At 38.9% G+C, this 22306-nt stretch overlaps 1 protein-coding gene across 2 annotated transcripts in view; it reads right to left on the bottom strand.

The window, feature by feature from the left end:
- Positions 1-13416: 13416 nt before the first annotated feature.
- Positions 13417-22306, bottom strand: part of ptprub (protein tyrosine phosphatase receptor type Ub) — a 167573-nt gene continuing 158683 nt past the window's right edge. For both annotated transcript variants that reach the window (XM_067601967.1, XM_067601968.1), the window contains 4 exons: positions 20017-20142; positions 17919-18076; positions 15771-15906; positions 13417-15653 (listed from right to left, as the gene is read on the bottom strand). In XM_067601967.1, coding sequence (XP_067458068.1) covers positions 15591-15653; positions 15771-15906; positions 17919-18076; positions 20017-20142 — 483 coding nt within the window. In that variant the 3' untranslated portion in view covers positions 13417-15590. The remainder of the gene's footprint in view (positions 15654-15770; positions 15907-17918; positions 18077-20016; positions 20143-22306) is intronic.

The raw sequence follows: 22306 nt of genomic DNA, 5'->3' as shown, positions 1-22306 counted from the left end.
AAATGTATTATACCAACACAAGTTTTTCTAAAAAAGACAGTACACTACCTGTCCAGCAGACAGCTAACAGACAAAGTTAGCAACTAGCTGGTGAACATAGTGGAGAATTTAGTAGCTAAGGAGCTAGATATTTCCCTCAGTAGTTGGTGGAGACTAAAACAGAGCTAAAAAGAGAGTTTATTGTTAAATATTATTGGCCTTACATTCATAGGTGGCCAGAAACACAACTCCAAATGAATGCTAATGTTGCTCCATATCTGCTGGATGTGTGAATAGGCTAACTGCTTGCTGGGTGATAATATGTCAATGTTGTGTTCAATTCAATTCAATTTCAATTGAATTTTATTTATATAGTGCCAAATCACAACAAAAGTCATCCCAGGTCACTTTTCACATAGAGCAGGTCTAGACCATACTCTTTAATTTACAGAGGTCCAACAATTCCCCCATGAGCAAGCACTTGGCGACAGCAGTAAGGAAAAACTCCCCTTTAAAGGGAAGAAACCTCAAGCAGAACCTGGCTCTAGGTGGGCGTCCATCTGCTTTGACCAGTTGGGTGTTCACAACATGGATGTATAAGAACTGGATACCACACTCCAAAATGGTGCCCATTCACTTGAATGAAAATTGCTCACTGAACGCATAAGCCAAAGAGGTTTTCTAGCTTCTGCGTTGTGCAGCCCGCTGCACAAGTGCATTAGAGTTTCTAGGTTCTGGGAAAGTTGTGTCAATTGACACACATCAATTGATGCCCATAATACACGTCAAGATACAGTTACAGGTGTGAGCCAAGAAGCCAGGAGATTTTACAAGTAAATGGGTCTTGGTCACTGTAACAATTCCTACTGCACTGGTCTCTCGGAAGGAGACTACACTGTAAGAAATGGGGAATAAAATCCACAGCTCTCATTCTGTACAGACATTCGAGTCGAATCGATCAGTCACCCAAAACTGACCCATAGCTATGTTTGAGTAACAGATGCCATCTAGTGGCCGTAGAAATTACCTCCTTGAGACAAGGGCAAGATGGCAGGCTGAGTAGACCCCCTACGGTAACAAGCTTAAAACAGAAAATTCAATTTTAAACCAAGATTTACCCAACAGAACTTTTCAAAACTATATCTGACAACTATCTCTCAATTTTCTGTTGTGTTTTGTAACTTTATGGCATCTAAGTCACCAAAGAAACACGTAAAAGAAACTAAACATCCATGCCATTTAGTCTTTGATTGATTGCTTTGACAAACAAGACCAAAAGCTTGAAGAAATAACGGCCAAAAAAAAAGAAAACTGTGACAGCATTGGATTTAATATGGCGGCGATTGGGGACTGCGAAAAGTCAGTGGAGGACATAACCAAAACCTTGTCATCACTGTCAAAGGAGAATGAGGTACTGAGAGAGAGAACCCAAGAGTTTGAGAGATATAAAAGGCGAATCAACGGATTTAATGAGAGGGAAGGAGAAGACATAAAAGAGGATATCATCCACCTCCTTTGCCAAACAGTACCACATCTGGTGCCAAAAATGGAGGAAGTTGTGGACACTATTTACAGGCTTGGCTGGAGATTGGAGAACAAAACCCATCAAGTCATCATGCAGTTCACAAAACGCATTCACTGCAACAACATCTGGAGAGGATAATTTGAACATTTGTGAGAGGAGCTGCAGATCCACTTTGTGGAAGATCTGACCACTGAAGACAAACTTACACTGTAGCCCATATTTGAGAAGGCAAGAAAAGCAAGGAAGAATGCTGGCTTCAGGGGTCCACTCATCTTTGTGCATGGCAAATGAATTTCTGCAATGACAAGAGAAGGCTGAAAGGACTAAATGATTCTTTGCAATGGGTAAACGCTCGGAACTGTGAAACACTGTTGAAAATTGGTTTGCTATGGCATGGCACTCTACTTTAGCATTTTTTTCACATAGCCAAAATTTCCAGTTCTATTTTTATATCTGAAGTCATTCTAAATTAGATTAAACATCTTTATCCAATGGAGAACATTATGACAGGTGGTGGTATTAATTGATGGATAAATTATCAATAGGCTGAGGTTTGTTGAAGTCAAGCGTCTCTTTAATTCAAACAGAACATATGTTACAGGCACAGAGAGTCTGCAGAGTCTCTGTGGAGAATTCTGAAGAAGAGAAGAATTTCACTGGTATACATTGATGGCCTTGATGCCCTTGGGAGGCACCTTTAGTTGTTTGCAGATTCCTACCAAACAGAGCTCTCCCTTCCACGTGATATCCATATGACTTTGTCCTGCTTTTACCCTCGTGATCCTGCAATCTAATATATATATATATAACCATATATGGTACACAATGTACAGATTTTTCTATCATTTCCCCCCTGTTTATACAATGTGAAACAAATGAATAATATTCAAAAAATAGAAAAATGTGTCATAAGGACTAAAGTAAGTAAGTAGGATTTATGCATACACCACATACACAAGAGTATACCAAATCATTATCAAAACCAACATAAATGAACAGGATTATTAAAGGGTGGTTAATAGTGACTATATGGCTAAATACTACAATCATTATGAAATCAACTTATGGTAGATACTTCTAAATAAAGAATGCACACACTAATGATTATGATTTTGATTATAACAACATAATTGTAATACAAGATTAAATGCAACACATTAGTAAGTTACAACGTTTCCATCAATGTTATCAGTTAATATCACTTCTCACGATCTTCAATCTTAACTTCATATAGAATCCTCCTTTTGTCAACTTACATCACATGTTTAAGAGTAGGATTTGCTCCTGATATCTGGCCTCCTGATACATGATCTCACCCACAGTCCTTCTAATCAGTGCTTTAATGATGGGAATGATGCAATGAGCAATAGCAAGGATTAGAATCAGGAATGGAGTAATTGGAGCCAATAACTTGAGAAAGACAGCATACCATGGACCAGTTACGAACCAGGATCTGTCAAATTTTGAATCATGATCAACAGCGAATTGTCCTTCCGTTTTCATCATTGGCAGGAATGTATGTGCAGCATGAGGCACCTACAAGTGCACACACACCTCCAGTTGCCGCAGTGAGCTGATCCATACAATGCGGTTCTGGAGGGCTACTGCCCTGAGGCCTCGTAACTCCTCTCGTTCAGCCCGCCACTTAGCCAGCGTGGTATTCACAAACCCAGAGAATCTATAGTTCATAGTCTCCATCCTCAGCATTACTTTACCCACCCCTAGAGATCGGAAAAGAGACAGCATGACTTTTTCACCCATGGACCATAATTTATGGTCTTCTGGAACGTTCAAGCCCAGACGATTGGTTAGATCGATTCCCAAGTAAATATAATGACCATCACTATAATGGAAATGTCTCAGCCTTTTGCAATGAATTCAAATTAGGAGATGTTTGGAGAGAAAAGAATGATGATGTACAACAGTTTTCTTGGTTTAAGCCAAATGGTTGTTCAAGATCTAGAATAGATTTCTGATTAGTAAGTAACAGCATTTCCACTAATGTATCAAAAGTATCCATTGATAAGGCCCCTCTATATCTTTAGAACTAAAAACATCAGATATTTTTAAGAGAAATAAGGGATATTTTTATGATCTATATTCGATCAAATAAAAAAGGACAGTAACCTCTTTAACCCTTTATATTCGTCCATATGGAGATTTTTCAAATATAAAATAACAATAATAACATTATTCTATATTTAATCATTTAGCAAAAAATTGCCAATGAGAAGAAAAAAAAGCAGAAAAGAATTAATTAAAGATTTAAATGAGTATTATAATATAACTAATCCACCAAATGAAGAAAAACAAAAAATCATAGAGCTACATAATAAATTAGATTGCATCTTCCAGGCTAAAGCAGAAGGAGCTTGTATCAGATCAAAAGACAAATGGATAGAGGAAGGAGAAAAACACTTCTTACTTGTAAATTAGAAAAAAGAAGATAGGAAAAAATTGAATTACAGCACTACACATCAACAACAAAGAATGCTCTGAACCCAGTATGATAACCAAATAAGTTTTTCACCAATTGAATGACCAAATGAATTCTTTAATATAGAAGAAAGCAATATCCCACAGGTTAATAAAGAATCTATGTAAGTCTCACATATTGATAGAAGAACTGAACAAAGCTATAAGTAAATTAAACTTGAACAAGTCCATAGGCTCAGCTGGCAATTTTTACAAACATGTTTGGAATGATTGAAGGGAACTTTTGTTACAGGTGTTCAAGCTGTTGAAAATCGTGAAACAAGGAGTTATTGTCCTTATTCCAAAACCAGAAAAAGATACAAGACTAGTTGACAACCTTAAGCCTAGTACCCTCCTGAATAATGACTAACTCATGGCTCATATTTTTTCTGTGAGACTGAAGACAATTCTACCCCAAGTTATTAGTACAACTCAGTCTGGGTTTATGAATGAGAGATCAATTCATGACAACATACACCTTATTTTCACCTAGATTGTGAATATTTTATAGAAGATAGTGGTTACATTCTATTTCTAGACTTCAAGAAAGCATTCAATATGATAGAACATCGATTAATAACCCAGACGCTACAGCATTAATGTATGGCCCAAAATGTATAGATATAATACACACTTTCTGTAATAATAGAACTAGTTTGGTTGCCTCACCTTTCTGTACAACAAGCTGTTTTGACTTCAACAAAGGCATAATCCAAGGCTGTCCAATTAGTCCTGGTTTATTTATTTTGTCAACAGAAATGCTAGCTATTTTGCTAAAAATAAAAAATAAAAAAGTCAAAATCTTGGTCATGGTATCAAGATGTTTGAAAAATAATTGAGCCAGTATGCAGATGACACGACAGTTTTTCTAAAAAATGAACATCAAATTCCTACTGCTATACAAACAGTTAGTGTTTTCTCCAAAGCCTCTGGATGCCTCTTAATTTGAATAAATGTGAACTGTTACCAATTAAAAGTGTAATTTTTCCATGTACTCTAAAAACAAGGTACATATATTGTGTGTTAGCAAGTTATGTAACATTACTGTTATGTCTTTAATTTGGCTAGAAATGTATTTTTATCTGCGCTAATGACATTAACTGTTCTTAACTGTGCTAGCCCGCTAGCTAGCGAGTGAACAACATAACAGTAATGGGGACACTTCACCCCTTATGAGTTGGCTGTTTTACCGATAAAGATTAAAAAAAAACCTTTATGAGTGGGACATTTGGACACTTGCTAAGGGAATAGGATAATTTTGTACATTTAATGATAGTTATACACAACAGAATAAGCACTTTGGAAACATTTTGATTTGGGCAATTTAAATTGATATGGTTTTTATTCATATTTATGATATAGAACTGGATGCTATTTTTTAAAATTGCAATCATGGTGCAATGCCTATCCTTAATCATTCTTCAGTTGACAATTGAACTGTTGGTACTTAGACAATTGGTTCTCAAACCTTTTTATGTCAAGGACCCCAAAATTGATACGTAACAAGCTGTGGACTCCCATTTGATAAGATTTTTGTCCAAGGGACCTCTATCTGAGAAGATAGTTGTTAGATATGATTTAGAAGAGAATTCCATAACTGGCTGTACTGTATGTGGGGAGATAACCATGGAGAGTATGAAACCTCTGATCAGAATAGTCATTCTTATACATTGTGCTCACCTCTAGTGAATAGAATATGGTAAAATTGTAATACTCCCCATTTTTATGGGGATAGCCTCAAGGACCCCTGGTGGTCCCTGGACCCCACTTTGAGAACCAATGATCTAAATCACCCCTGAGGCCAATCAGCTCATTTTTGTTTGCTTAATATTCCAGAGGGAAGTTCAACATTTGACTTGTGGGTCCAATAATTCCATCCTAGAGGTGTAAACCACATCAGTGAAGGAGGAGGCCATGTAAGGTTAATAAGCTTTGTTTATTTATTTAATGAATACAATATTTAAGTACCAGCAACTATGACTGAATGATGCTGTCTTATTTCACAGAGGGCAGAATGAGACCTTCACACTGTTGGGGAGAAATTCAAACCTGATCAGCTCTGTGTAGGTAAGGTCTTATAAAGTATGACCCAAGCTATCCAAGCATATTGTAGCAGTGAGCTAAACTTGATTTTGTTGGCAGATGAAAATATTCTTATTTTCTCAGAAAGAAAATAAGAATGTGTTGTTTGTCTTACCTAATGAATACTTTTATGCGAAACACAGTAATGATTGTACAACATGCAGTGCATTAAAAAGACCCAATTTTAGCTCAGTCTCTCAATACATTATAATTGTGCTTCCCACTTTAAGTAGTGGATTTTTGCCTTCCCTTTGTTTGCTGTGATATGCAATATAAGATTAGAGCTGATTAGAGTAGAATCATTTCATTTAAATGAATCATTCTTTCTCTTGATAAAATCAATTTGGTGTGCACAACTCCAAGCTCACCTAAAGGTTCCATTGTTGGGCAAGTAACTGAACCTCATCAGATGAGGACATGACAAGTTTACAGCTTTTCAGTATTGTGTCAGAGTTGTACCTATAGTTTTGGAGGACATAATCAGACATTTACACACCCTGATTAATTTCACAGCATGCAATCTCTTGTAGACAAGATATTACATAATTAAACCAAAGTCTGTTTAATAACAGGTCAGTTCCATATTGGTAATGCCAGCCAAACAGAAAGCTGAAGACTTAAAATACCCCTATCATCAGTATATAAATAAATGTTTTACAAAGACATTTCTTTGATAGAAAAATATTTCCACTCAGTTCAGCTTTTTCGCATGCACCACCCAGTGGTTTCTGCCATGACGTCTGTGGTCACCATGCATCCTCATAGTTGAATTTAGAGAAGATTAAGATATTCCACATGCATCATCTATTTACTGCTCCAGAATTAATGGCACCCATGGCGAATAAAATATCAAGGAAGTATGCTTTATAATACCACTTACCACTACCGATCATCTGAGCATAAACCATAGTTCATTACTGGATCCATCTTTCAGGCGTTTTCACTTCATCCTAAGCAAGAGTGCCTATGATTTTGAAAACACTGTAAGTGGTTGGCGCTTCACAATCCTACCAGCCCATGACTTAACACAGGGATGTTTTCAGTATACAAGAGTTCATTTTTATCTGAAATATCTGTTGCTCAACCTAATGCTCACGGTCAAATAATTTGTCATATGAAGATATTTGCCATTTGGTTTGTATACAAAATGGTTTGTATTTTTTCATTTGCAGCACATACCATAACCACTTTTTAAAATGTTTTTGCTGTTTCCCATGTTGCAGTGATCCCACATCCCTTAAATGTCCCTAGTTTCATTTCTTATCTTTGTTGATGAATTGTATATTGTATTTTGTTTTATTACAATTAAATGTTGCTGAATTTAAATTTTTATAAAATTCTGATATACTGAAAAGCTTGTGTAATAAATTAATAAACATGTATAACAATACATATTAATTTGTCTGTTAATTTGACTATATGTTTCAAATCTAAACTTTAGATGTTGAAGTGCAAGTGCTTATAATATGCAGTATTGTATGTATGTTTTTTGTTAACCTGAATGTTGCAATAAGTGTTTGCCGGAAAAATGTAAAAAAAAAAAAAAAAAATGCTACAAACAAAAACTGGCACCAAACAATAGAAACAGGTGCCACACTTTTTACCACACATTGCTACAACTGTTAGCCAGAATGCTACAAGCAAAATTACAAATTACAAAACTAATTTGCATATGAAATTAAGAGTTTGCTGCTACAACACCAGAGGCTTGTCACAACTGTTTGCCAGGAGGCCTATACTTTTGTAAATGAGGCTTTCTGACAACTGATTCACCAATAAGAAGGTTGTCTTATGCTACCAATAAAGATGCTAATGGATGCTTTCAGACTGAGACACTGAAAATGTGCTTCTTTTTAAGGCTGTTTCATTGTGAATGTACGGTCCTTAAAGACTTAGTATAAAGATTCAGTCAGAAAAAAGATTATTGTGGATTATTGTTAGTCAGGAGTGTCATTTTTTACAGCTTCAGATGTATCATTTGATTTGTTATAAATGTGTAATGCTCCCTCTCTGAGCACAGCCAACTCTGACTGTGTTGAGTGGGCTTGGCCTTCTGTTAATTGAGAGAGATGTCAAGTTAGTATCATAATACATGAAGCTTTCAAATGTAAACAAATTCACAGGACCAGTGTGATTGGTTGCTATGGGAGATTAAAATTGGCGAATCAGTGCTAGCAGCTGATGAATAAATTGTCACAGTTGCTTTGGATGTTTTTGAACCAGTAAAATTAACTAAATTGTAGCAAACAACTCTCATTACTTGTTTGTGGGCTAACTAGCTGATGTCCTTTACAACTGCTGACAACTGACTAATGGGCCAATCGGTAGTTTTCATCTGGCAAAATATTTTCTTTCCACCTGTTTCACAGATGAAAAAACAATTAAGGAACTTAGAAAGATTATCCTGGCAAAACTTTTTTTCACCTGTTCTTAAGTCATAAACACAGAGGAGATCAGACATAGCAAATGGATCACCAGAATTTTTTTTCTCACTTGCCTTTCAAGGCTTCCAAAACGTATTCATAATTATTTGTATGTTTTTTTTTGTTATATACTTTTAATATTCATACACACTGTAATTACTATTAGTATTGTTATTTTCTATACAGACACAATGTTTTGGTGTTCTTGTAGTTGGGGCCCTCTTTGAAGCCCCAGGGGATATCCTTGTCATAACAAAAATGGGAAATATTTTGTTATTTTACACTTCTGCCCTCTGTTTTCGTATCCCCAATAAAAAAGATTAAAAAAACAAAACAAAACAGTGATTTGTGAGTGTTTTGGAAAGCACAGACAAATAATGTTGTCCTGCCGATCACTGCCGATGGTAGCGCCAGATTAGAAACAATCCTATCTGTCATTCTGGAGTGGATGATCAAACAACATATTTGGTTGTTTAATTTGGAGGACTTGTTGGGCTGAGGTGCTAAATGAGGACACTAAAAAGGTGTGAAAGACAAAATGTCGAGAAGTAGTAGTGTTGTGGGCCGTGCTTTCATTGAGGATGCAGAGTACAGTTCTTTCAACTAGCGTGGCATTACTCAGCCGTGGCAGAAGCAAGATAGGTTGCAGATATGGGACTGCATGAACCACAGCATTTAGGGCTCCAGGGACGTCAGGGAGGACTGGGGTTATAGCATGCTGCACTCGGGGGTGTCTGGTGTGGAAGAGAGATGAGGGAGTAGAGGACGACTGTTGTTCTCCCCGAGGTTAATGTAGTACTATCAGTTGCACAGCTGTCCTCTCGTGGCTGCATCTATTTCAATAACAGCTGGAGGAGAAAAGTGAAAATAAGAATGAGAGAATGAGTGAGATAGAAGGATAAGAGAGAGGTAGATCAAGGGAGAAGAGAAGGGCAAACAGAGACAGAGCGAGTACGAAGCTAGAAAGCAATCATGGAAATAAATACTGTGCAGACGAGACAGGACGTCTTACCTTTGTTGTCTTTAAGTGCCTTGAAAGTTGATAGCAGGTTTCATTTTAACCTGAGTCCTGTCTTTGAATTAACAATTTAAAAAAGACAAAGTGCAACATGTGTATTCAGTTGTCACAAATACAGAGGTAGAAATCAACTCATTACAGACTGAACTGTGGACATGTAATTATCTAGTGACTCTGACACAAGTGTTAACAGCTAACAACAGGCTTACAATTTAGTTTATTTACTCCTTTGAATAATAGGTTGTAGCTGCTGTACGCCTGCATTATTGTGTTACTTTTAAAGCAATTAAGAAAAGTGTTTACTTTACTTTACTTTATTGACTACAGTATATTCCTAATGTTTGTATATATTTGTATAGTGTTTGTATATGTATTTTTCTGTACACTAACCTTAAAGGAAATCAAAAAAGACATCTGCTCTTGTTGAAGTTTGTCAAGGATCACAATGAAGTGTGATTGATGTTAGTCATCGCTAGTGGCCCCATTTTTCTGCTCTAAATAAACTGAAGGATAAATCCAGTTGCTAAGCCAGTCCCTCAAAGGGCTGACCTTTTGATAAGCTCATCTCTCAAATTTATGACAGCTTGAAGATGCTTTATTGCCAAAACCTAGAAATGGCTCATGTTGACATAAGATCATTTAGAAGCTTCTCCCCAGAACCCTCAAGGCTCAACATCTCTATGTGCACTAACAACGAGAGATTATCCGTAGAGCAAAATAACTTCAGCCTGTACTTCACCTGAGCTTGTATTGTTATCAAGAGAGGGGTGACAGGCAGAGACATTTTTTTTGTGTGCCTTGATATTTCAACATGGTAACTTCAAAAACTTTATCCTTTGCTTTCCTTGGATTTCACAGCTCCCCTCTGCCCTGTTTTATTTTATGGTGGTCACTTCATACCAACCCTTTTGTTTCTCTCCAGTGGCTTAATTCAGCTGTTGAATTCAAGGCCACAAATTACCATAGGTCAAAGCATTCCAAGTTAAAGGTGTCTGGTGTCTGCGGCGGAGACAAACTACTCGAGTTTGTAACAGCGAAGGGTGAGTGAGATAAAGAGGAAAGGGAAGGTTGAGTCACTCATGTGTCCTTTGAATCTGGTTATCTGTGTCGGGCTCCTTGTTTGCCTGAGTGATCCAGGCTGGAACCATCGCGAGCTCTCTCTCTTTCCCCCCTCATTCATGTGAACCATGACTTTCACTGAACTGAGAGAGCACACTGCTGAGATAAGGGCTCTAGTCAGACCAACTGTGGCAATGGAGCCAGTGAGAAAACATGGTGGACAGAGCCATCTGGCCAGCTCCTCTCTGTCCTTGCTCTACTGAGCACAAAGCTGGAGCCACCTGTCTTGTCTGCTACACTATCCAGCAGAAGTTGAGTACCACCAGGATGGTAAGACAAGATAATGTGTGTCTGTTTGTGTGTTCACATTTCACCTTGTGCGTCTTATAGGGGAAAAAAATGCACAGATGGAGGAAAAGTATTTCTCCTCAGAGGATAGCAGTCTATTTACAAGTCAAGTATCGTTTCTATGAAATCATATAATCTGTCTTTCTCCTCTTTTCTAAAAGGCTCTAAAACTATTTTCATAAAAGGATACGCATCTTGTGTTTCTACTTATCGACTGAGGCTTGGGCAAGGTCATCTGCAAAAGCTTTTGTGACAATATCCTCTCTGAGAATATTGGATGTTATCTGCATCTATTAGCAAAGCATTTGGCATGAAAGAGGAAACATTTAACATTTACTAAGATACACAACTGTGCTTTGAAGCAAAACATTTTGCCAATGTAAAGCTGCCTTCAGCTAGTTATGGTGCAGAACATAGTGCAGACACTTGGCACAGAGGAAAAGCCCAGCGCTGGTATACGTCATTAAAAAGTGCGCAAGGTAGGCAACAAGGATGCTACCAGGGTATGTGAAAAACACTGCTGCCAGTTTCTCCAGATGCCATCAGTTGCAGTCGCAGACCGTTTTGTGTACGATGCATTTGAGTTTATTTCAAATGAAGGCCCCGGCAATTGCATTACTTTTTAGATCATGGTATGTTTTTAATGTTGTGTTAGAGACTTCCAGAATATGAGTTTTTCACCCATCACTCTCTACTTTCCCTGCTTGCATGTGTCGCTTCTGGTTACATCGCATACAGCTGTTACCTCATTGGTTGTGCTTTGAAAGATCAGCAGCAACCGAGTTTAAGTTGAAATAAATTGAACTTTGAGCACAATGTTCGGTGGCAATTTCGAGCGGTGCACCATGCCAAGGATAGCACTTCCACCTAGTTGGGTGCCACCGCCATTGTTTTAAACACAGGCACAGCCAGCACAGAGTGGTTTTACCACTGATCATGAGTGGGCACCTGAAGACCTCCAGGAGTTTTTCAGCCTGTATAAAGTTTCTGTAGCTGTTTGGCAACAACTGAGCAGACTTTCCAGTGCAGTTAACAGCTTTATCTCCCCCTTGTTCACTCCCTGACATCAGCTGACACTACTATAGCTGTTGGACCTCACTGCCATTTTACAGACTCATCAGGGAGACTGGGGCAGAGGCCAACATCCATCGAGCCCGTCAGTGGCAAGACACGAAGCCCTGGGAGAGAAGACAAAACCGGATCTTGGACCAGTGATAAGTTACCTTGCACAGGACAGTCATCACTCCATCAGAATCAAATGATAAGAGTCCAATTACCGGCTAATTTAAACCACCAGTCAAATATGAGCAGTAGAGGATGATGGAGCCTGCCGCAGAGGATTTCATGTTTTAATAGTGTTCTGCAAGTGAAAAAGGAAATTGAAAAATCTTGTATTATTATTAAATAGGGCAGTGTAAATGACCTTATCCATGTCACATTAAATCCATGATGCATTCTTGCTCCTTGCTACTAAAATGACAAATGAATAATCTCATCTGAAGAACACTTACCCACAGACTCTTTCACTTTTCTTCTTATGTTTTTTTGGTGTTGTTTTTTTGAAGGCTAATCAATCTCTCACTCCAAATAATCTATATGGCCTACATTGTACTCAATCCAACAGCAGGGGGTCTTGTCCTCTAATTAATGTGACTTGTCCCTCTGCTAAACACTGGATCGGTTTGCAAGACTGCTGCATTATTCAGCATAGCCGTGGGTGAGAGAGGAAGTCTGTGGTCGGGAGTCACCTTTCTCCAGGCAGAGTGGCAAAGAAGGAGAAATGGAGAAGGATGAAAGAGAAATGAAAGTAATGGAAGAGCAGTTGAGGGGAGGAGGTAGAAAGAAGTTGGGGGCAGGATGTGATGAAAAGGGGATAGGAAAAGAAATAAGGCGAGAGATTAAAAAGAGGGGAGAGATCAAATGGTCGATGTGGTTCAAGGCGAAGGAAACTGTTAACAGACCACATCCGTGTGAGAAACCGCGGGAGGGTCAGAGGCTTATAGACAGGAAGCCCATGTCCACTTGTCAGTTTTCTGCTACTGCTGACAAACCAATCATAAAACCACACAGATTTTTTTTTTTTTGTGCTGTGTATGCATTTTTGACCGAGCATCCAGTGATAAACTGACAACGACACACCTATTTTTTCCCCCTTGTTCTTTTATTGTTGATCGTTGAACAAACCCCTTCCCGACCCAAAATAAATCTTTCTTCTTCCATCTCCCTCATTAAATACACACCTTGCCCCACAAATACAATGGTCAAAAACACAGTAGTCATGTACCATTGGTTCTTACAGAAACACGCAAGCGAAATCAACGGTACTCTCATGGCTGTGGCCACCACTCCGAGAGCAGTCATGAGAAAAAGCTTTGGAATGGTAAAAGTACAATGCACTCGCACAATCGCGGCTGCTGGAAAACACAGTGGCTGAAATAAATGATGTGGATCAGAATATTTTGAAATGAACTAAATGATATGCAAAGCCAAGACAATGAATTCACACATGCTTTGACAGACCTGTTTTACTCAAGAGAGCGCTGGGAAAAACACTCAGGGACACGTTCATACTCTGTTGTTAAAATTTCTGGCAATAAACTCACAAAATGGTCATTTACAGCACATTCAGATTCGTGGTTATGTAGTGGTTACTTACTGTACGTCTTTACTCTGGGCAAACATATAGTATATTATTCACATAGTATTCACATAACATTAATATACATCTGTATGTACACATTCCTTCCACCCTCGAGAAAAAATGTCCAGGCACTTCCTGTTGTACTCCAGCGATCACGTGTCAGATCACCCGACTACACTGTAGCTACTTCATTCTTCATCCTCATCATAAACAAGCTGCTCTAACAGTGAACATGTGGGAGCCTGATGATGTGCGTATACTGTTAGATTCCTCACATTCTGGTGATCCCACATGAACCAGTGAACTGCAAACTCGCAGCACAGTTCGCCTAGCTGCCATTTCTCAGCTTCTGCAGGTTTCAAGGTGTCTCTTCATGTTTATTAGGGCAGACATTGAAGTGATGCCTTTACCGCCCTCCTTGAAAACCTGCATTTTATGGAGTTTCAGGAGATATGATGGAGTATAACATATTTTAAAGGGTAATAATGGAGTGTAGAATAGATATATTTTGCTTCCTGTGTGTGTGTTGGGGTCTTTTTTATGGATGTTTCAAAGCTGACACAGATCATTATGTGTATCACACATGCCAACCTGCCTGAGCGTCTCCCATGGATTCAGGCATTAACAGTTGCAGTGGTCTCCAGGCATTGGCCAGTAGGTGAAAAATAGTGTTTGTCCATAAAGTATGTGATCAATGGATCTGTTGGCAAAAAATTACCACCAATGTGAAAAGCCCAATATGTTCAGTAAGGAGTGGTGATGTAAAATAGCATTGTTTTCCCTTTGCACAATGTTAATTCCCCCTTTCTTTATTTAGATTTATTTTACACCACTAGGAACAACAACTAACCTTCATGTCAAAGTTGTGAAAATGAACCCCCTACCTAAAAGGGTTATAATAAAATTCAAACTGGCATTTCTTGGATCAACAATTTACAGGACAACCAAATTCAGAGGTTTTAAAACAACAAAAGAGTAAAATAGACTAAAACCTGTAACGCAGCACTGGTTTAGACACTTCACTACAGCATTAATGGAACATCATTTTTCACACCACCACGATGGCATGTCAGTACAGTTTTCCCGCTCCTTTTTCTTTCCCACTGGGTATAAAATACAAACAATCACTTTGGAGTGAGAACATTAGCTGATGCAGTACATATTGTATGTTTGTAGCCATATATCAAGATGAAGCAGTAGAACAAAGTAAAGAGAGGATTCAAGTCAGTCAGTGGGATTGGCACTGAGACAGTAATGGGACAGGAATCTCCCGTGGTGGCGCCCACTGCTGTGGTCCCTGGAAACGTCCACCTATAGCACACGTGGTAATCCAACACAAAATATTATGGCAAAATACAACACATTGCACTACTGTACAATTTCTGCATCAAAACTGTTGAGGACTGGGCTGGTCTCTTCTATGCTGTAGGCCTGTTAAAATCTCTTGTTGCTGTTTGTATACCAGTATGACAACCATTTTGATTTATTCAGTGATTTGAATAAATCTATCCTATCGTCAGAGAATAAGGCAGTTTATGGTATGGTAGATAAGTCATGCCACAACCACAGTGGACTGCTGTTGTATGTAGCTCTTAGAGAGAAGAAAATGCTTCCACATATAGATAATGCTGCTGTGACTCTGGAATTTCATCCAGGGCCCTTGCTGTTTGAATGAAACGATGAAACACAGCCAAGGTGAGCCTTCTTCAGAATAGAGTAGGTCCATTTTGTAGCTCATGATATTGTTTTGCTGCTACAGAAACCCTTAGCACAAAAAAGCTTTAGTCCAGAGGCAAAGAGGACCAAGAAAAGCACAAAAAATATCAAAAGAGATAAACATCACCAACAAGGAGGAAATCACAGCTGTACATTAAAGGTTAAAAGTTAGAACCTTGACCATATTTTTTTTCCTTCCATTCCTTTGCAGTCCTTTCAATGCCAAGTCCACAGGTTCGAACATTAAAGTAGAAGGGCCACTAGGTGGCCTTAAATCAAATCTCCAGCGCGTGGGATACCTCCGCCGTGGTAAACATTTAGTTGCTATCTTCCTTCAAAGCAGTCCAAGTACTCCAGGACAAGGTCATAGCAGAATCGATACTGGTCCTGGGGAAAAATACAATACTTCTTAAATTTAAAAAAAAGTGTAAACACAGCAATAATAACAGAAATATTCTTGCCACTTTGAAACACATTGCCTTATATATTTACAGACTCTCTCACCAGGGACTCCACCATGTTGGGTTTGCAGTTGCGTAGTGTTTTGACAGCATAGAAGATGTCCACCATGTTCTGGTACTGGATCATCTCAAGGAGAATGTTGCAGGCACAGAAGGTCCCACTGCGACCACCACCGTTACTGTGGAGGAGAAGAAGTGTTATTTTAAAAAAAACATCTTAGACATACAGTACCAGTAAAAAGTTTGGACACACCTTCCCATTCATTTGTATGAGAAAGTGTGTCCAAACCTTTGACTGGTACTGTATGTCTTATCTTTTTAATTTAATTTCCAATTTGTTTTTTATTGCTGAATGCTGTCTTTTAGTCACACTAGCAACATGCCTCTGGGGATGGCAATGTCAGTCAGTTGCTCAGTTGGTCCACCACTTTGGTCCAGACAGAAACATATATACTATTGGCTGGATTTTAATTGCGATCATGTTGGCATACTGATGTCAGCATTTAGCTCAGTACAGCCCCACAGAGCTGCTAGCGTGGCTATAGACTCTAAGGGGGATGTTTACTGATTAAAATAAATAAATATATAATGATAAATAATAATTACTGTCGGGGGCGCCTTTGCACTTTTTAAATTTTGCAGGGTATTTACTAAGACTTGAAATGTAAATTATATACTGGTTGAAGAGAAGATACTTTTGGATCTGCAAGTATGTGTTCATCCCACAAGAGGAACACTATATGTGAGGAAATATGAGTTAAATATCCTGATGTTGCCAGCTCAACAACAACATCAGTGTTTGAATGAATTATGAAAAATCACTGGGATATATTTGGTAAAACTTTTAAAATACATGTTCTATGAGCCCAAACAAGCAATTTTGATTGGTGCTGTTTTTCTTCAATGTTACCAGCGCAAAATCTCCATGCAGCCCTTAAGTAAACAAGGAGAAACGCAACTCAGCTGTTTAGTGCCTAAAAAGGGGCCGCAAATCCTTAGTAAATATCCCCCTCAGTCTTGTTTATTAAATGTTTTTAATGCATTATGTTATTTAAGCACATTGAAATCACCTTTGTGTTTGAAATGTGCAACATAAATAACCATGCCCTGTTAGACATATAGTAGGTTTAGACCAGTTTTTATTGGTTGAAATTCTATTACACTGCACATACAGCAGTATGTACCACACATGTAATGTATATGTAATAGCAATATATACAGATATGTCTGTTTGTATGATGAATGAATGAGCCTCCTGTTAAAGTGGGTTCTGGAAGGAAACAATACAGTATAAATAGGACAGAATAAGTGTAATCTGATAACCTTGTTCTTATGTTCATGCTACCTTGTTAAAAAACGACATTTGATACCGTTCATATAGCAACATGTGGAACGCTGTAAGGAAGAGAAAATTGAGAAATAACGGCACATCCTGGCATCTCCTCTGAAATATTGTCCCGGTCATCATAAATGAGAGACAATATCAATAAACTACTAGAGGACACTCCACTTCCTCTCCTGAGACGAACCTGGGGAAGGTGGGCGTGGAAGCCTTCACAGCCAATACAAGCAATATTAAGGTAATCTATCGTCGTCAGTGCTTTGGCAGTCCTGGATTTACTGTAGTGAGAACCATCGCATTCTGTATTAAGCCATAATTGATTTGATCTCCATAATCTCTTTCCTGGTTGTCGTGGATAACACTGTATGACAGCACTGAGTGATGTGCTTTTGGATGGGGGCGGTGGGGATGAACGTGTGATGGGTTGGCAACGAGCCGGACGGCCCATTCATATTCATCAGCGAGCGTGCGCTCAGGGGGCTTAGGACAACAGAGGAGTTAGAGCACACAATTTCCATCCAGTGCACTACACCACAACAAAGCACATTAATTTACAATTTGCTATAAGACATTACAAAATACTACCAAGGAAAAGTACTTTTCACTGCATTACATTGTAGCAAACACCACAGAGAAGAGACACACTCACAGTAACTGCTCCGGTGGATAACACCGGTGGTGATGACTGGTCATGATTTAATAAGACTTTAGGTTAAAATGCACCTTTAAATGTCTGTCTTCAACAATTTTAATGTCTAGCCAAGGACTTTTCAGAGAGAGATTAAATGTATTTCTGCCTTGCCTCCGTGTCTTTTAGTTTATCATACATGTTGTTAACAGATTACTCACAGGCAGTGGACAACAGTGCGTCCTTCTCCACACTCCCTTTGCCACTTGTGCACTTGAGCCAGCAGGTTGAGGAAAGCCTTCTTAGAGTCAGGAACGTCACGATATGCCGACCAGCGCAGGAATTGGAACTGACACACCACCAGCTGGCCCTCTTGGAGCTTCAGATGAGACATAAAACATAAAGCACATGGATGAGGAGTGTAGTTAACTGTCATGTGTGGGTGTCACATGCCTGTGCACTCTCTTGTCTGTCATTGTGTGACATTTTCTGGTTGTTTCAGTGTTTCTGTGTGGGCCGCTTAACACCCATGTTTGAGTGCTCCCCGGGCTGCATGCTAGCACTCTCAGCTTTGCTCACTCAGCGGAGTGACTTTGAGAAATATGGGTCTGCAGGTGTAAGTGGGGCCCAAGCTGTGTGTGAGAGGGGTCCCTGTGTGTTCATAACCTTGTCCTGTAGCATCTCACCTAATACGTAGGGACCAGTGGAGAACTATAAGTCATGCAAATTGGGCTGGCAAAGACACCAACGATGCATGGAGGAATTGCCTCAGCAGATGTGGGATTTACAAAATGTACTTTTTTTTTGTACTACTCTCTTACCCACACATACATATGCTTACAATGCACTTCCTTTGACTTTTACTCCCTTCCCTTGTATATCATTGTCACACACAGGAAACGTACACACTAATGCACTGAGAAAAGGGCAGATATAGGGAGAGGTGTGTGTTATTTCTGTGTGATTTGATTTCTCCCATGCTGTGTTAAGCTGCCCTCTCTCCTTGACAGTGTTGTGCACCAAGTAGAAAAAAAGGCGCCATAGGTAGAGAGGGGAATGACAAGGGCAGTCGACAGAGGACGTTAGGATGCCAATCAAGAAAGGAAGTTCTGTCATGCTGCTTACAATGGCAGCAGGGAAATGCCTTGCATACAGATTTCTTCAATAATTGGTTGACAGTGATCCTGAGCAGAATGCATGCATGCGCTTATGCAAATTCCTGGGTGTAAAAACCATACCTGCATACACACACAGCCAACACAATGAAGTGTCTGAAGTCAAAATGAGTGAAGTTTGTGAAGTCAAAATGAAAGAAAAGTCTCCACAGATTTGGAGACTTTTCTTTTTTTTCAGTTGAGAAAAGACCACACTGACATCCCCTGCGCTCCCTCTACCATGACAGAACTGTCAGTGCCTTTATTTAGCCTATTTCACGAGTTGTGCCTAATTCTCAACTTTTTATGAAATACGTGACATGATTTCTGAACAAATCAAAGGTGAAAGAGTATCCTGCAACGGAAAATATGGCATGCACTATGATGATGAAAGGCCTTTCTTTAGTATGCCAACTGGCACTTAAGAGAGGGAAGACGCCTATGTAATGACAAGAAGAAATTGAAAAAGGGATAGACTGACCTTTATTGCATGCATGTCAATGGGCTTCTCTTGCATGTTTTCCATAGAAATGGAAGTTCTTAGAATGTGTATCACTCTTATGGGAACGTCTTACAGAAACACTGGTGGCTCCAGCTCAATTTTCTGGACAGCTGAATATCAAAACAATGTGCTTTGTACCATGCATAATATAGTCTATGAATATGTTTTTTCACTGATCTGCAATTGTGCTCAGTACAAATCTCCAGGCTATATTTTAGTGTATTTATTTTTTGTTTGATAACCTCCTTTCTCCCATGAGGCATACACTCGAGAAGGGCTGCTGTGTATGCATAAGAAAGCAATATAGACAGATAATAATGCAAAGGCACACACTGCGTAGAAATCCAGCATTAAGTGAAGTATTCAGCCTTTGAGTTTGCACATTAACACAAGTTGCATAGAAATTCAAATCATCATCTTAAGATTTCAAGTGATTTTTTTGCAGCCAAGCCTATAGTGCTTTGACTTTGAGGACTTGTATTAGGCTTTTAGATGCACATTACAGGTGGCAGCTCTAAATGTACTGTAGGTAAAATGTCACATCTGAATTAACAGCGAGGACCACAGCTAATGCATTTCTAATGAGGTTCAAGTTATCATTTGTGAAATACCACTGAGTGGAACAACATGTCCTGTGCCGGCTTTGATACCATAATGACTCACCCTTGTGACGTTCTTGACCCGAAACAGACGAGTAATGACATCCTCGTCTGCTGACATGGACAGAAACTCCACTTCCATGGGCCCGTACTGCTGTAAACCAGGCTCCGGCCAGTACTGAACACATGGCTACAGGTAGAATTCAGAGAGAGAGGAGAGATTGTTTTATAAGTGATGAAATGTGGCACGTACAGAACTTGAACTAATGCATTCTTCACCATTGTGACCAGGGAAAATGCCATTTCTCTTCAAACTTGGGATTTTCAAGGACGAGAGGACTTTAAGAAGATAAAATGGTGAAATTATGCAAGAAAATAAGTGTGTGTGTGTGTGTGTGTGTGTGTGTGTGTGTGTGTGTGTGTGTGTGTGTGTGTGTGTTGGGTGGTCTGCATGCATGCACTGTTCTTAAAAAACAGAGCAAAGTCTAGCAGATATGCAGATGCATAGCTATAAAACCAGCAATGGTAAGAGTGGTATCAGTGTAAGCCTTCACTGAACAGGAGGTGTTAGGATGCCACAGCAGTGTTAATAAGGAGAGAGAAGCAGCATGAGGAGGGAGAGAATTAATGTGCTTTGAGAGATTGCAACAAGAGGGAGACAGAGTACTCCAGCGCCGTGAATGAACTCCACAACAGAGTTCATAACAAGATCTTGCAATGAACAACCTAAAGTGGCAATAACTCAATTCTCAGGCGAGACCCAAAAGTGCTGCATTACACTGAAAGAAACAAGATGAAAAACATTTAAAGGGGAGCAGATGAAAAGTTGGGTTGAACAGGGGTACCTGCAATCTGTTTTCTCTTTCTTTTAACCTCCCTCAACAGGGTGTTAGAGCACAAAAACTAATTCGATGAGCACATCATACACAGTGATTAAAGATTAAGAGTATTTATTGACATCCACAGTAACAAACTTGTCAAGGCCATAAACAGTTGTGTTAGTGGTTTTCTGATTTGGACAAACATCTTTTGGTAGGATACTTTCACATTGGTAGGGGTAGACATACTGTGAAAACCGTCAACACTGCTCAACTGTCTGTACCCACGCAGCACATATTTTAGTCATATTTTAGAATAAATAAATGAGAGTAATCAGTCTGGAACAATCATAGATTGGATCACTTTCTATTAGTCAAAACAAATGTCTAGAACATGTCTTGGACCATTTCAGTACATGTTATCACTCAGATTTCAACAATACATCTCTTTTGCTTTTATGCCGATGACTCACAATTGTACCTTTTGTCAAACAAAGTGACTTCAACAAGCTGTCCACCCTACATAATGTTTTAATGTTCTATTTTTTGTAGTAGTGTGTGAAATTGTGGTTCCACTGTTACTAGTTATACTGTATCTCCACCAAAGACACATTTTCCAAGGAACACTGTAAGAATCTTAAGGACAGATTTTACAACAAACTAAGGCAGACCTCGGACAGAAAAAAAGATTAATAATTTAAAGTGAGCACTTGCTTTTCCAGGGCTATGATACGATGCAATACATATTTCACATGCTTAATGATTAAAGTTTGATCATACAAAGCTTGTAAATGTTGCATTTATACCTCAAAACCAACAAAAAGAAACCTAAGATGTGGAGGGAGGGTGATGCAAGCCAGAGACTTTGAGACTCCAGAGATGTTGCATAAGCCATTATCTTAAACATTCATTATCTTCAAGTTTTACAGATGATTTCTGTGATTCATCCATACATGTATTAATTATATAGATATACATGGGATGATATAGAAGTACTTGGACGTGCTCTTGTAAGAGTTGTTAATGATATGTTGATGAAAGCTGAAGTTAGTGAATGCCCTGTGGTGATATGTCTGATCTAAATCCAGTGGTCAACACACTGAAATAAAGTATTCTTATTATTAAATCCCTAGGACTGGAATCAATTGGTTTTCTTTGTCTACCAGGAATTTTCTTGTGTCTATTGATAGGCGCAGGCAGTGTCTCTATGTGGTGTCCCACAAGGATTAATTTTGGGACAAATCCTATTCTCTCATTTCAAGTTTTCCTCAGGCTTCATTATTAACGAGCATTTATTATTTAGACATTTATTTCCATTAAGATGCCAATGATACCCAGTTGTATCTATCCCACATAATTCAGCAACGCTGTCATCTCTACACAACTGTTCATCTGCCATTAAGGGATGGATGTCTGCCAATCTCGTTCAGCTTAATTCCAACAAAACGGAGATCTTAATTATTGGCTACACACGTCGGTAGACAAGTTGTGCCAGCTTTTGGCTCTTTCACATGTATGATGTCCTATCTGCTAAAA

Source organism: Thunnus thynnus, chromosome 10, assembly GCF_963924715.1.
Source record: "Thunnus thynnus chromosome 10, fThuThy2.1, whole genome shotgun sequence".
NCBI classification, from domain to species: domain Eukaryota; kingdom Metazoa; phylum Chordata; class Actinopteri; order Scombriformes; family Scombridae; genus Thunnus; species Thunnus thynnus.
This window is presented reverse-complemented; position numbering and strand designations above follow the sequence as displayed.